The sequence below is a fragment of the Mus caroli genome, chromosome X, assembly GCF_900094665.2.
Source record: "Mus caroli chromosome X, CAROLI_EIJ_v1.1, whole genome shotgun sequence".
In the NCBI taxonomy this organism is placed as follows: Eukaryota; Metazoa; Chordata; class Mammalia; order Rodentia; family Muridae; genus Mus; species Mus caroli.
Window position 1 is genome coordinate 31,543,216 of NC_034589.1, and position 14,064 is coordinate 31,557,279.

The 14,064-nt window shown below is 40.3% G+C and overlaps 2 protein-coding genes across 6 annotated transcripts in view; one reads left to right on the plus strand and one right to left on the minus strand.

The window, feature by feature from the left end:
* The first annotated feature begins 3,021 nt into the window (after positions 1 to 3,021).
* On the plus strand, positions 3,022 to 10,279 carry Zbtb33 (zinc finger and BTB domain containing 33). 2 transcript variants are annotated; one of them, XM_021153271.2, is made up of 2 exons: positions 3,022 to 3,339; positions 5,451 to 10,279. In XM_021153271.2, exon 2 carries the CDS (start codon positions 5,453 to 5,455, stop codon positions 7,469 to 7,471), a length of 2,019 nt encoding a protein of 672 aa, XP_021008930.1. In that variant the 5' UTR covers positions 3,022 to 3,339; positions 5,451 to 5,452; the 3' UTR covers positions 7,472 to 10,279. The 2 variants fall into 2 exon arrangements, with proteins under 2 accessions (XP_021008930.1, XP_029329161.1); XM_029473301.1 differs by having other exon boundaries at positions 3,022 to 3,166.
* Positions 10,280 to 10,428: 149 nt separating this feature from the next.
* The window catches only part of Tmem255a (transmembrane protein 255A), a 55,882-nt gene continuing 52,246 nt past the window's right edge, over positions 10,429 to 14,064 (minus strand). For 3 of the 4 annotated variants that reach the window (XM_021153272.2, XM_021153277.2, XM_021153274.2), the window contains one exon: positions 10,537 to 12,871. In XM_021153272.2, coding sequence (XP_021008931.1) covers positions 12,707 to 12,871 — 165 coding nt within the window. In that variant the 3' untranslated portion in view covers positions 10,537 to 12,706. The other variant, XM_029473302.1, reaches the window with a different exon arrangement.

The window sequence follows — 14,064 nt, forward strand, 5'->3', positions numbered from 1 at the left end:
TTTTCTAATTTTCTTTTTGAGAGAAGGCCTCACTGCCAAGGCTGAACTGAACTTGAACTGGCTTTGTAGCTCAGGGAGGCCTCCCAGCTTTGACCTTGTTCCCTCAGCCTCCTAAGGATTTGGGGTCACCGGCATATATCAGAAGACCAACTCAAACAGGTTCTTTCTAACATCCTGTTACTGTGAACACCCCACAGTTTCCTGGAGTATATGTTTCCTTTCCCTGAAAGAAAATCAAAAAACACAACCTACTGATTATGTCTAGGTCTTTGTTTGAAGGTCGTGGTGGCAAAACAGCTGAGATCTCACATCTTAATCGAAAAGCAGAAGGAAGAGAAAGAAGACTGGGAACAGCATTGGTTTTTTGGAAATCTCAAAGTTAGCCCCCAGTGATATACTTCCTCCAACAAGGCCATACCTCTTACTATTCCCCCAATACTTCTACCAACTGGGAACCCAAGTATTCCAACATATGAACCTATGGGGTCCATTCTCATTCAAGCCCAAATAGATGCTATATTATGTGTTTAAATGACATATTTATATATGTTCCTCCCCTTAGCGTGTAAGTTTCATTAAGACTGGAATTGTACTTTAATGATAACTATATCCACAACACCTAGAACCTTGATTAGCCTAGAGTTGGTACTACTTAATATGCACTTAATGCATATTAAGCAACTTAATTAATAGCTTTGTATTGTGTTCCAGCTTACAAATGTCATTCTGTCACACAGTCAAAATTAATCTCATTGTTTGGTTTCATCCTCCAATTGGATAAGCTCACTATAAAATATCCATTCTCCCCTCTCCCTCCCCCTCCTCTTCCCCCTCCCCCTCCCCTTCTCCCTCTTCCACTCTCTCTTTGGGTGTGTCTGTATGTGTGTGTGATATGTATAAATGTGTACTGTATGTGCATATATGCATGCCTGAAGGTGCACATGTATAATTGTGTGCACATCTGTTGAGGCCAGATATTGACATGCATGTCTTCCATGTTTGCTCTACACCTTATTTTTTAAGACAGCTAAACTCGCTGGCCAGAGAGCTTCAGGATTGCAAACCTTCCAAACTGGCTTTTACCTGGGGGCCTGTGGTAGTTTCAATAAGAATGACCCCCATAGGACTAAGTATTGGAATGTTTGGTTCCTGGTTGGTAGAACTGGTTGGGAAAGATTAGGAGGTACTGGTCTTATTCAAAGAAGTATGCCACACTGGAGATGGGTTTTGAGAGTTTAAAAGACTTGGTGCCATTTTAAAGCTTGCTCTGTTTCTTGCTTGTGGCTCGAGATGTGGGCTCTCAGCTTGTTCCAACTACTGTACCTGCTTCCTTAACTTAGCCATCTCGGACTTTTATCCACTGGAGCTGTAAGCCCACAGCAATTCTTTCTTCTACAAGTTGCCTAGGTCATTGTGTTTATGACAACAGTGGAAAAGTAAGAATATACTGGAGTTTCTGCAAATTGGTGCAGCCACTGTGGAACTCAGTGTGGAGGTGCCTCAGGAAACTAGAGCTAGATCTATCATATGACCCAACTCTACCACTCCTGGACATATACCCAAAGGACAATATTTCTTACTATAAAGATACATGCTCACCCACGTTTACAGCTATGTTCATAATAGCTAGGATGTGGAAACAAGCCTAGATGTCCATCAATTCATGGATGGGCAATGGAAATGGGCTAAGTACACACAATGGGATTTTTTAAAGATTTATTTATTTATTATATGTAAGTACACTGTAGTTGTCTTCAGACACACCAGAAGAGGGTGTCAGCTCTCATTACGGATGATTGTGAGCCACCATGTGGTTGCTGGGATTTGAACTCGGGACCTTTGAAAGAGCAGTCAGCGCTCTTAATCGCTGAGCCATTTCACCAGCCCCTACAATGGGATTTTACTCAGCTATATAACCAATCACCATGTAAGACTCTAAGTGCTTCTGAGGAGGAAATACTATGGAAATAATAATGATAAACAATACAAATATTATTGCCTTTCAAGGTAGGGCTCATTTGACACTGTTTGGTTTGTTATTCCTTCTCCGTAGTTCTATACTTTTAAAATCCGTTTATTCGTGTGTATGTAGCTGCTGAGCCCTCTGAAACCAGAGAAACTTGTTTTATCTACTCTTCTATCCCACAGGGCCTGGAGTATATTTGCTGCAGATCAAACGTGATCTGTATGTTAATAGATAAGCAGTTAACAAGATATTGCATGTACCAGTTAACATTCGATTAACAAGAGTTATCAGAACACAGGTTTCTTCTTAAAAGTAGACAGTGTGATGTGGTTTTCTTGTTATCCTACAATTTGAATTAGTATGAGTTAAATTTTAGCATGCAGATTGTATTCAAGGTGGCTTGTCATCCAAGCAACAGGCTAACAGGGCAGACTTCAAACATGCAAAAGAACTGGAATTTATACAACCTCTGAACATTTTTGTTTGTTTGTTTTTTGTTTTTCGAGACAGGGTTTCTCTGTGTAGCCTTGCTGTCCTGGAGCTCACTTTGTAGACCAGGCTGGCCTCGAACTCAGAAATCTGCCTGTCTCTGCCTCCCGAGTGCTGGGATTAAAGGCGTTCGCCACCACGCCCGGCCCCCTCTGAACATTTTTAAGCCCTGGGGACTTACACGGAGTTTGAACAAATAAGACTAGCCTCCCTGCCACTCCAAACAGGGTCATCGGATCTTTGTCTGTCTCACCGAGCCGAGCTCTTCACAGGTAGAAAAAGATTGGACTCACTTACAGTCCCTCTTCAATCAAAGCATGTGTGTCTTAAATTACATCAAAAGTGCTTTCTTGTAAAGAATAAACTTAAGTGATTACAGAAATCAAAAAAAAAAAAAAAAAAGAGAATCACAGAACACTTAGAAAAAAGCTTCGCAGTCACGGAAAGAGCCGAAGGCGGGCTTCGTGCTCTTCCGGACAACCCCGGGCTGCTCTCGGAAGAGGAAGGCGAGGAAGCCACGCCTCCCACGCTGCGCCCTCTGTCGGCGGAGCCCAGCGGCCCGAGCCGCGTCCGTGGAAGCCGCTTTGACGTCGGCGGAAACTGGAGCGACATTTAAAGCGGCAGCAGCGGCGCTGCGGAGTCCGGCTGCTTTGGGTAGGACTCTGACCCTGCCTCGGCCCCGAGGAGGAGAAAGCGGCCGCCGCGGAGCAGGTGAGGAGTGGGCTGGGCACCGGGCCCGGGAGACGGAGCCCGCCTACGCCTTCCATGCCCTGGCCGCGCCTACGCTTGCGGCCGCCTCGCTTGAACCAGGAAGCAGCGGAGCCCGAGGCCCGGCTCCTCTGCTCTTTCTTTGTGTGGGTCCCGGAGCGCTACCAGGAGAACCGGTAAGGCGCGGCGTGGTCCCCTTCTCTGTCCAGTGCCAGAGACACCCGGTACCCTTGCATAGGCCTTAGGGCGTGGGGGACGCCGCCAAGTACCTACTTGGCTTTCTCCCTCTCCATTCTTCCGCTTTGGGGGGCGGGGAGGGGGGCTCTTTTCCCACCTCCCTACTAGTTTGATTGAGCTTTACTATGGGGCCCATCCTCCTCTTTAGACCCTTCTTTGGACACAACAATGCTTTCAGCTTCACATGGCCCTCTACCCCCAACAGAGTACCCTTAGGAGCTAGGCCTACTTTCACCAACACCCCTCAATCCCCCTGCCTTCGTTCTGCTGTTTGCATCTCCATCCCTGTTTGTGGTTTCATGTGAATTTTGCTTCAAAGTTCAAAGGAAGAAGAGGGAGATGGTGGAAGAGAAATAGATGGTCAGCAGCTGCAGGGAGCCCTGTGGTGTTGGTTTGTCTCACCCTCTGGCCTGTGGCTTTTATCTCTTCCCTACTGTCACCAGCCTTCTAAACCAGCCAACAACCAAAGATGTGTTACACAATGCTATGAGATGCCTTTTCTGTAGGCAGGTCGCAAATCTCTGGGGAGGAAAGCTTTGAGACCCACTTGGGGTGATCCTGGGCTAACCCTGACCAGCTGGATACCTAATCAAAATGAAACCAGGTCCCAGTATCACCTAGACACCTACCTTTGAATCATTCCCATGTTGGAAAAAAAAAAAACCCTTATTTTCCAATTATAAAAATCATGTGGCCATATACAGCAATCTGTCCACTTGAAAGTGGTTTCTGTGGAAACCTTCATGATTTGGATTGTTGGCAGGTTGTCTAAAGGTCATGCTTTGTGATGAATGCCGTGGTGATTGCCTGTAATTCCTTGGTGCTGTTAAAATGGAGTAGCTAACATGGTTTTAATGTTTGGCTTTTAGACTTTTGCCCATAGTTTGTTCTTAAGTTATGATGTTTTAAATCCAGAGATACTCTTGCCTCCCTTGTGTGTTTATATGTGAGTGCTTGCGTGCGTGCGTGTGTGCCTGTGTATTAAGTACCAGGTGACAGTGACATTCTTTAGTAACTTATTAATAAAATAATTCTCTACCAAATGTGCTTAGCAAGGAATGGTTAATATATAATATTTGTATAACATGTGTTTTGTGCTTATAAATATTTTAATATGCATATGGGTCCTTTGCACTCTGGATGCACTGTTAACTAAATAGCTTCTGTGAAATGCCAAAAGAAAGTGTTTGGAGTGTCCCACAGCAGAGACAGTTGCTTGCTTCTCTGTTGTAATCAGTTACTGTTCTTGCTTGCACTGACTCCTTTGAAGAGAAATAGGTCTTATACTAGTGAACATAATTTTTTTACCAACAACATATGTTTGCCCTCTTTATGTAAATAAGCACCGAGGAGGGGCGCTTTCCCTTTCTGTTTACTTGTTTCTTCACTAGAGTATGTGTTGACTTCACTCTGTCTAACACTGCATCTCTACAAAGTGTGCAAGGCAGAATAGAAGGGTAAGGGGTAGGTAGAAATAATGGGAAATTGTGAGGCAGTAATTGTCGGTGTCCATAATTGTCCTTGTCTATGAGTGTGAACTTTTGAATAGGATCTAACTAATAAGATTAGAGATGAAGTTGAAGAGTATACATTTCAGACTTAATATTAAACACACTAAACTTTTCTGGCATTTGAGGAAGAAATTTGTATGCTTAATGGTGAAGATTTTTCTTAAAATGAAAGATTCTTACCTCTTGAGGAAAAGTGAAGTAAAGTTGGGACTAGGAAAGTGAATTCTAATTTTAAAAGGGTGATTAGTGGAAATGCATTTTCCTGAATTTCAAAGGAAGGCTACCAAGGAGATTATTGTTCAGATCTGCATGGCAATTTCAAACTTTCTTGACTTTTCTCAGAGTAAGTCCTAAGATTTGACACACAGTCAAAAGCTAGTGTACGTAAGAGCATATTTAAAGGTCAAGATTTAGACCAAATATTGACTAAAATGTAAACTGTTTACCATACCTATGCCTCACATTTCGAATAGTCAGGTACTTTGGGGATTTTTCCCTCCCTAATCCTCCCCTCTTTCCCTCTTCTCTTTCCCTTATAGGCATGGAGAGTAGAAAACTGATTTCTGCTACAGACATTCAGTACTCTGCCAGTCTGCTGAACTCCTTGAATGAACAGCGTGGCCATGGTCTCTTTTGTGATGTTACTGTTATTGTGGAAGACCGAAAATTCCGGGCCCATAGGAACATCCTTTCAGCCTCGAGTACATACTTCCATCAGCTCTTCTCAGTTGCTGGGCAAGTTGTTGAACTAAGCTTTATAAGAGCTGAGATTTTTGCAGAAATTCTGAACTATATCTACAGTTCCAAAGTTGTCCGTGTTAGAGCAGATTTGCTTGACGAGTTAATTAAATCAGGGCAGTTACTAGGCGTGAAATTTATAGCAGAGCTTGGTGTCCCAATGTCACAGGTTAAAAGCATATCAGGTACAGCACAGGATGGTACTGCTGAGACCTTACCTTCTAGTTCTAGTGACAAAAGCCTTGACATAGAAAAATCAAAAGATGAAGCCCAAGATAATGGGGCTACAGTAATGCCCATTATAACTGAGTCTTTTTCACTATCTGCTGAAGATAATGAAATGAAAAAGATCATTGTTACTGATTCAGATGATGATGATGACGATGATGTCATTTTCTGCTCTGAAATTTTGCCTGCAAAGGAGGATTTGCCAAGTAACAACACAGCAACACAGGTCCAGCCTAACCCAGCCTCTGTTGCTATTTCGGAAGTGACACCTTGCGCTAGCGATAACTCGCCCCCTGTAACAAACATCACACCTACTCAACTTCCCACTCCTGTGAATCAGGCAACTCTAAACCAAACACAAGGAAGTGAAGAATTGCTAGTGTCTTCAGCTTCAGCACATCTGACTCCTAACATTATTTTGTTAAATCAGGCTCCACTTACTGCACCACCGAGTGTCAGTTCTTCACTCCCAAATCATATGTCCTCTTCAGTCAATTTACTTGTACAGAATCAGCAGACGCCCAACAGTGCTGTTTTAACAGGAAACAAAGCTGAGGAAGAGGAAGAAATTATAGATGATGACGATGACATCATTAGCTCCAGTCCAGACTCAGCAGTCAGTAATACATCTTTGGTCCCTCAGGCTGATAACTCCAAAAGTACCACTTTTGATGGATCATTGACACAGAAGATGCAGATTCCTGCACTGCCTCAAGACCCACCTTCCAATTCTTTAAAAATTTCAGATGTCATTACTAGAAACACTAATGATCCAGACTTAAGGTCAAAACATGTAATGGAGGGTCAGAAGATCATTACATTAGATACAGCTACTGAAATCGAAGGCTTATCAACTGGTTGCAAGGTTTATGCAAATATCGGTGAAGATACTTACGATATAGTGATCCCTGTCAAAGATGACCCTGATGGAGGGGAGGCCAAACTTGATAATGAGCTACCAAAAACATCTGGCAGTGAGCCACCAAACAAGCGTATGAAAGTAAAACATGATGATCACTATGAGTTAATAGTAGATGGAAGGGTCTATTATATTTGCATTGTATGCAAAAGGTCATATGTCTGTCTTACAAGCTTGCGAAGACATTTTAACATTCATTCTTGGGAGAAGAAGTACCAGTGCCGTTACTGTGATAAGGTATTTCCTCTTGCAGAATACCGCACCAAGCATGAAATTCATCACACAGGGGAGCGAAGGTATCAGTGTTTAACGTGTGGCAAATCTTTCATCAACTATCAGTTTATGTCTTCACACATAAAGTCAGTTCATAGTCAAGACCCTTCTGGGGACTCAAAGCTTTATCGCTTACATCCATGCAAGTCTTTACAGATCAGACAGTATGCATACCTTTCTAATAAGTCAAGTGCTGCGCCTGTCATGAAGGATGATGCTGTTGGGTACAAGGTTGATGCTGGAAAAGAGCCTCCAGTAGGGACCACATCTACTCCTCCTCAGAACAAGTCAACGTTCTGGGAAGATATTTTTATTCAGCAAGAAAATGATTCCATTTTTAAACAGAATGTAACCACCGATGGCAGTACTGAGTTTGAATTTATAATACCAGAATCTTACTGAAGTCTTGGAATATCAGAAAGTTTGGGTTGAATTAAGGGGCATGGATTTCAGAAGACCTGTAAAACAAGTCAAGGTAGAAACATGTTAATTTGATCTACCATGTCCTCTGAAAGTAGACTAGTTGCATTGTTAAGTTTTAGAAACAGTTTTCCTTAAAAGTTTGAGTAGAGATTGAACACCCCTGAAGCGTCTGTATAGTTTAGCTTTCAGCTCATTTGAAAAGGTAAATGTTTAAAGGTGCAGGGACGTAGTTTTCTGAGTAGACTTTGAAGAAATCTAACTGTTCTTTGAGACTTACTGGAGTTACTAATATACCCTAGTACAGCTTATAATGTTCCCCTTCCAGGTTAACACTCTACTGCTGATTTTTCAATTTTCTTAATGTTAAGTCTAAGTGTGTTGTGTTTTATATGGCATAAGAAGTAATAAGTGTCCAAAAGTTGTGCTAGTAAATACCAGAGTAAGTCCTCACTTGGTTTATTCTGTCAGTCCAAATGGAGATCAGCCTTCTGCTTCTCTCCCACTGTCAAATAGCCATGGAAACAAGTCTCTCCTATGAAGACTGAGTTCGTTTTAGCTAACTAGGATTAACCATAGCCTGCTTTTGATGGCAAGGCCACTATATGCCTTTAAGCTATGGTCCTGGGGTTACAGGGAGCTAGCAAACATGCATGTAGTGCAGCCAGGGGATTCTTTTGTGCTTATCATTGCTCTTCTGCCTTTCTATGATAGCAGCAGTCAAGCTGAATGGAGAGCTCCTTTTGTTAATTACGATTAAAAAACGTTCCCACAAAATGCTGTGAATTTATTATCTGAAAGCCACCAAATGCATCTTTATATGTAATGCTAGTAAGTGTTGAGATTCCATAGATGAGACTTGTGGTTGGGGGGGGGGGCGCAAGGAGGGGGAGGGAGGCTGCTGGCACAGCTTTTTAAATGCTCATGTTAGAATCTCCAGTGGGAAGTTTTCATTTTAAGTAATTTAAATGGCAATCTAGAATTGTCATTTCAACAAGGTCTTTTGAGTTTTTTTTAACCCCTTAAAATAAGTTCCAATCTGTGTGCAAACTGCTGCTATATATATAGCAGAAACCATAACTGGAATACTGGAGGCACATTGCTTCTTGTTTTATTTTGACAATAGTGCCAGCTTTCCTCCTTTTAAGATGACATATATTTAAACACTTAGAAGAATTTAAAATTTACCCAAAAGCTAGTAATAAAAGAAAGCAGGTTGGAACAGATATATAGTTTAGCATTTATAACAGATTTAATACAACTCTGTAAAAAAATTAATGTTTTGCAATGGAAAAATAATAGATACTGAAAATGGTTGTTGTTGGATAGTTGTTAGTCATTTGTGATCTTGCTTATATATTTCTTAGTTCAGCATAAGGTATTTTCATTCTCTGTGTATTTTTGTCAATTTCTTGACATTGAACGTAAAGCTTTAATCATGCTTTTTTTATATATAGGTCATTCTTCTGGTTAAACTAGGTGTGAAGATAAAGTTTTCAGTGTTTCTTAAGTTGGTAGCTGAGGGTATCAAGAATCAGTATTTGCAGTAATACAAAGGAAGAGGATAGTCCCAGCTTACCAAGAAGTAGAATGCTGTACATTTATGTTTTGGTTTTGGTAAGCTTAAGCCTACTATCATAAGCTAACTCTTAGAAAACTTAAAATCACTTTATAGGTCAAGACTCTGATTTCTGATCACAATATTCATTTCCTTTCTCTGTAGCTATTGATGGCACTATCTTTTGAATATAGGGTCTGCTTAAAAGCTGCTCTCAGTTGAGAAATGCGTTTCATGAATGCAGTCTCAGCAGTTAGACATAATTGCTTCTACCAGTGTCGGTGATAAGGATGTTTTGGTGTCAACTGCTAGGTAAAATCAGTTTGTCATAATAAGACTTGCTAATTCCTACAAGCCTATTACAACAAACTGGGAATTTTATAATGAAAAACTATCTGTTCTGAATAACACTGGCCAAATGATTCACTACTACTGCTGTGCTCTGCTCTGTCAAGTCTCTAATAAGAACTTTTAAACTTTGTGCCTACTGAAAAGCAGCTTCTAGAGTTTGCAGGGAGGACAAGAACTAGAAAGTTAAATTGTAATTTTGCCAGGAAGACTCTTCCATGTGTTTGGGGATTTTTTTAAATACCTTTATAGATCCAAAGTTGAGAGGCTGTGGAATACTCCTCTGGACGATAACTCTTTACTCCTAGCCATTATTAGATTGGAAGTTTGTAGCAAAATGCTATTTAAAATCTACTGTGAATAGTTTTTTACTTTTATTTTTTACTTAGTTTTCTGACTACTGATTTTTTTACTGTTATTTCAAGTTGGCTTCAATTTCACTCAACTTCTAAATTATCTGTAGTTATTTTTGGTAGAATCTATTTGAAATAGTAAATTTGTTCAAAGTATAAGCCAACATTTTAAAAAGGTTATAGCATTCTTGCAAGATTAAATGGGGATAATTTTGCTATCATTTTGGTGGTCACTGTCCTCCACTCAGAGTCACTGAAAAATTTGTTCAATTGGGCTAAAAAGATAAAAACAAATGAACCCTGCTGTAGGCATTTAAAATGTTATAGTGTGTGTATTTTGAGGAATTAAATGTAAATTCAATAGCACTGGCTTCTTTACCTCTGTTAGTCATATGAAACCTTGTTCATTTCCCCAATTACTGTAATTTTCATATTTGTACAATCTTCCTTATCATAAGTTCTGCTTTTCATTAACTGTTACCTGCTATTAGTTCATAGAGTTTATCACAAAATAAAACATATTCATTCTAATTTCTGAGTGATTTTTTTTTGCAAGATTGTGGTAAATGAATTGTATAGTCTTTCAATCCTATTGTTTCATGGTTTTTTTCCATAGCAGGAGAGAAGCTGTATTTGTGAAGACAGCATGGCAGAAATTGTCGTTAGGTTCTGTGTTTTGGTTAAGCATGTCCCATTGTTTCTTGAACCATTGCAGTTAAAAGTAAGTTGGCATTGCCAGTTGTTTTAGAGTGCCTGCTGTACTTTTGAACACACCACGAGAATACCTGTAAGTGGATAGGGAAGATAATTTTATTAATTTGAAACATCACAAAAGCTGTCTGGGTTTCCAACATGGCAGTGATACAGATTTTAAGCAACATCTATTTTATACAGGTTTTGAATTAATATTTTAATATTTCATGCCCAGTTCAATACTTTAGAGCAGAATTAGGAAGAAAGCAGTAAATGTTATAAAATGCCATCAAGATACATTGGAAATACAAATTCCTTCATTACAGCAAATGTTTTGCAGAAGAGTGAAGCAGCAAATATTAATTTTTCCTAAGGTAGCATGCACTCGATATAATTCAATGTGATTAAAAAAAAAGCTGCTCAAATTAAGTGTTACAAAATCTATACTGTTTCAAGTTATTTTGTAAAGTAAAAAAAAATACATAGAAATGAGTCATAGAATCTTAACACCTTAAGAAATGTGATCATAAAAGATATACTTTGTAATGGTGCCTTTAAAATATACACATTCACTAAAGCAAGGGGTAAAGTGTAAATGACAAGAAAAAAACCCTCAGGTGTCTGTATAAGTCAATTGATTATTAGTCCTTTTTGAAGTCCAATAGAATTTTAATATGTTCAGAACTGAAAAAATAACAGTAATTTTATGTAACATAAAAGGATTGTAGTCTTTTGGATTTGAAGACTGGATAAGAGACATTGAAAGTTAAACTGACTGTTTTGCAAACATTTACCGTAACAGTGAGTGCACTTGTTGTGCCTTGGTGATTCTTGATAACCAGGTGTCTACAAGGTAGATGGGAGCACCAGCATTGGTCTGCTGCCTCCAACCATCAAAGAAGGGAGGCAGCGAAATGGGCTGGAAATGTTTCCAGTGTGTGTTCTTGTGTTTGCAGAACTGTCTAATTAGGCGTCTTCTGTAGCTCCTGTACTTTTACATAATACAAGTGGAGGATTATCAATCTTCTTTTAAACCATTTCTCAGGTTAAAATAAAATCCCAGTGAACGTGTTCATGCTGGAGTGAAGGCATGGGTGCTAGAGTGTATCATTAAAACAACTATATAACTACCACAATATGCCAGGTGGGCTTTTAAATACGTAACACTTAAGAATTTGTCAAGTTGGCTATATTTGAGGTCTTGAAGACTTGAAATGGCATTGTAACATTTTCATAATCTTGAATTGAATGCTGTCACAATTGATCTCAACAGAAAAAAAAAAAAGGACCAATAAGAGCAGTGGCATTAAAATACAGATGAGTTTTCAGTGGTGGGGTGCAGGATCGTGCGGTTTGCTGGGGTGAAAGCACAATAGCTGAAGATTAAATAGTCACAAAGATAAGTAACAATTCACACCATGACCCAATCTAATCTAGCATTTTTAAACTCTGAATTTCAACTGTAAGATTTATATCTCCAGTAGCAAATGTGTTTTGTAATAATGCAACATATAGTAGGAACACTGTCTCCTAAGTTGCCAGATGTATACTGAGATCTAAAAATAGCACACGTGTTGCTCTGTATTTCCGTGCTTCTCCATCAGCCAGTCCTGGTCTCTCACCACTCAGGATAAGGGACTATTGCACTTTTCCCCTTAGGAGGTACCAGCCATGAAAGCTGAGCTGAATGATCACAACAGCCATTTTTACAAGACTTGGAGAACAGAGTAAAGAGATTGGCAGCTTTTTTTCAATATCCAGACACGAGCAAACAAAAAGCCACAACTTTCTGTATTGGAACTACTGTGTAGCCCAATCAGCTAGGAAATTTTCCTAAGAGTGACATCAATTGTAGGGGAAAATAGAGCCTATAGACCAGGTGATTCAACCAAGGTGCTATCATAGTCATCTACCAAGGGCCCGAGGACCACTGTCATTTACATAAAGGGAAGCAGATGGCAACCACACTTGTACTGTATAGAGGCGGAGCATCAGGAAATGCGTATCTGAAGAAGCCACGCTTCTTGCTGGACTGGCTCCCCAGCCCTGCTTAGTGAACTTGCTTTCTTCAAAGTACTGGGTTTGGCCTAGCCAATCCTGTCCTTCCTTGATAATGAATAAGCTTCATCCCCTATCTTTCCCTAGCTTGGCAAGCTGTTGTAAAACTTGATGTAGAAGAGTCACACTTTAGATGTAACCTACACACTTCCACTAGAGCAGAAATACAAAAGCCACAATAATCTCAATAGCCAATGGTATTCCTCTTTAAGGACTGTAAGGTGGTGGCTTTTCAAAAGGTGGGTAGTAGGGTGGAGAATAACGGGGTGGCGCACTGGAGGACCACATGTAGCTGGGTGAAGGAGAAGGCGATTGGGGCTCCTGCTCGTCGGAGAGTCCAGAAGGAGGGGAGGATGGAAAGACACCGGAATGCTGTGTAACAAAGAGAAAACATCTCAGGCAGTGAGTGAGTGCAGTTCCTTCCATAGCCATTACTATTTAAAATGAATATACACCAAATGTGTTCCTGTTTAGGAAAATAGCCCTTAAATCTTATGGTATCAGTAAAGGACATAAAAAAGCCCCACATCAAGTTACTCGGACTGAAAACACTGGGGATTTTCCTTCCTTGCCCCTTCAACTCTGCATCTAGACAGTTACTCGATCCTGTTCTGCTGTGAGGCCTCTTGAAGACATCACTCCATTTTCTGTGTGTCATTCAGCCCATGAGTTCTCTCCTACACTATGATTTAAGCCTTATGACCAGTCTTTCAAAATGTCTGGGTTTAAGAATGTTTAATGAGGTAAGTAAGTGATCCCTAGAAAAAAACTTTTCTGTAAGAATATGTCATTGGGATGTCTAGGGATCAGGGGTCCAAGATTAGACAAATCAGTTGGCTTGCTTGGGTCCCGGGGTGTGAAGTCCTGTTCCATATAAACTACCATTCCTTTCATTACCCATACACACCACAGATCAGAAAACAAGGCTTAACAAAGGCATGGGGGTGAGAAAACCAATGATAAGAATGAGGAACAATTTGTCAGTTTTCCAAAGAGACTGAGAATTCAATTTTATTTTTTGTTTGTCTAACTTTGGGAAAAGAGCCACTGTATGGATTTTTAAAAATCAATCTATTGAGATATTCAAAGTATAATACTAAGCATAGTGTCCCAAACTCAGAAAGACAAAAACTCCATATTCTCTCTCATATAGGGAGAGAGGAACCTGTAAGGAATCTCAGAGGGGGGCACTTAAAGTGTGAGTAAAACCTCACCGTAGCCTCACTCTAGTATGATTGGAGGGAATAACAAGGGCAATATGAGTTAGGAAACCAGTTCAGAGTCTCCTAGTCAACACACAGAATAGGAGACCTGCAGGTGTTCTAGTGTATCTGGGCTCCGTGAGTATCTGGTATTTTTTTAGAGCCACTTACACTAGATTTTTCTCAAGAGTTCAAGTACCACTTCAGCACGGAGGTGAGGTGGAAGGGGATCACACGTTGGATCATATCATCCTTGCATGCTTGTAACAATCTTAGACCAACCCTGACATGAGGCTTCCGGAGCATGAGACTAGTTCACAGAGGCTTATCCCCAGGCCAGACGTCTATACTCTTGAGAAGACA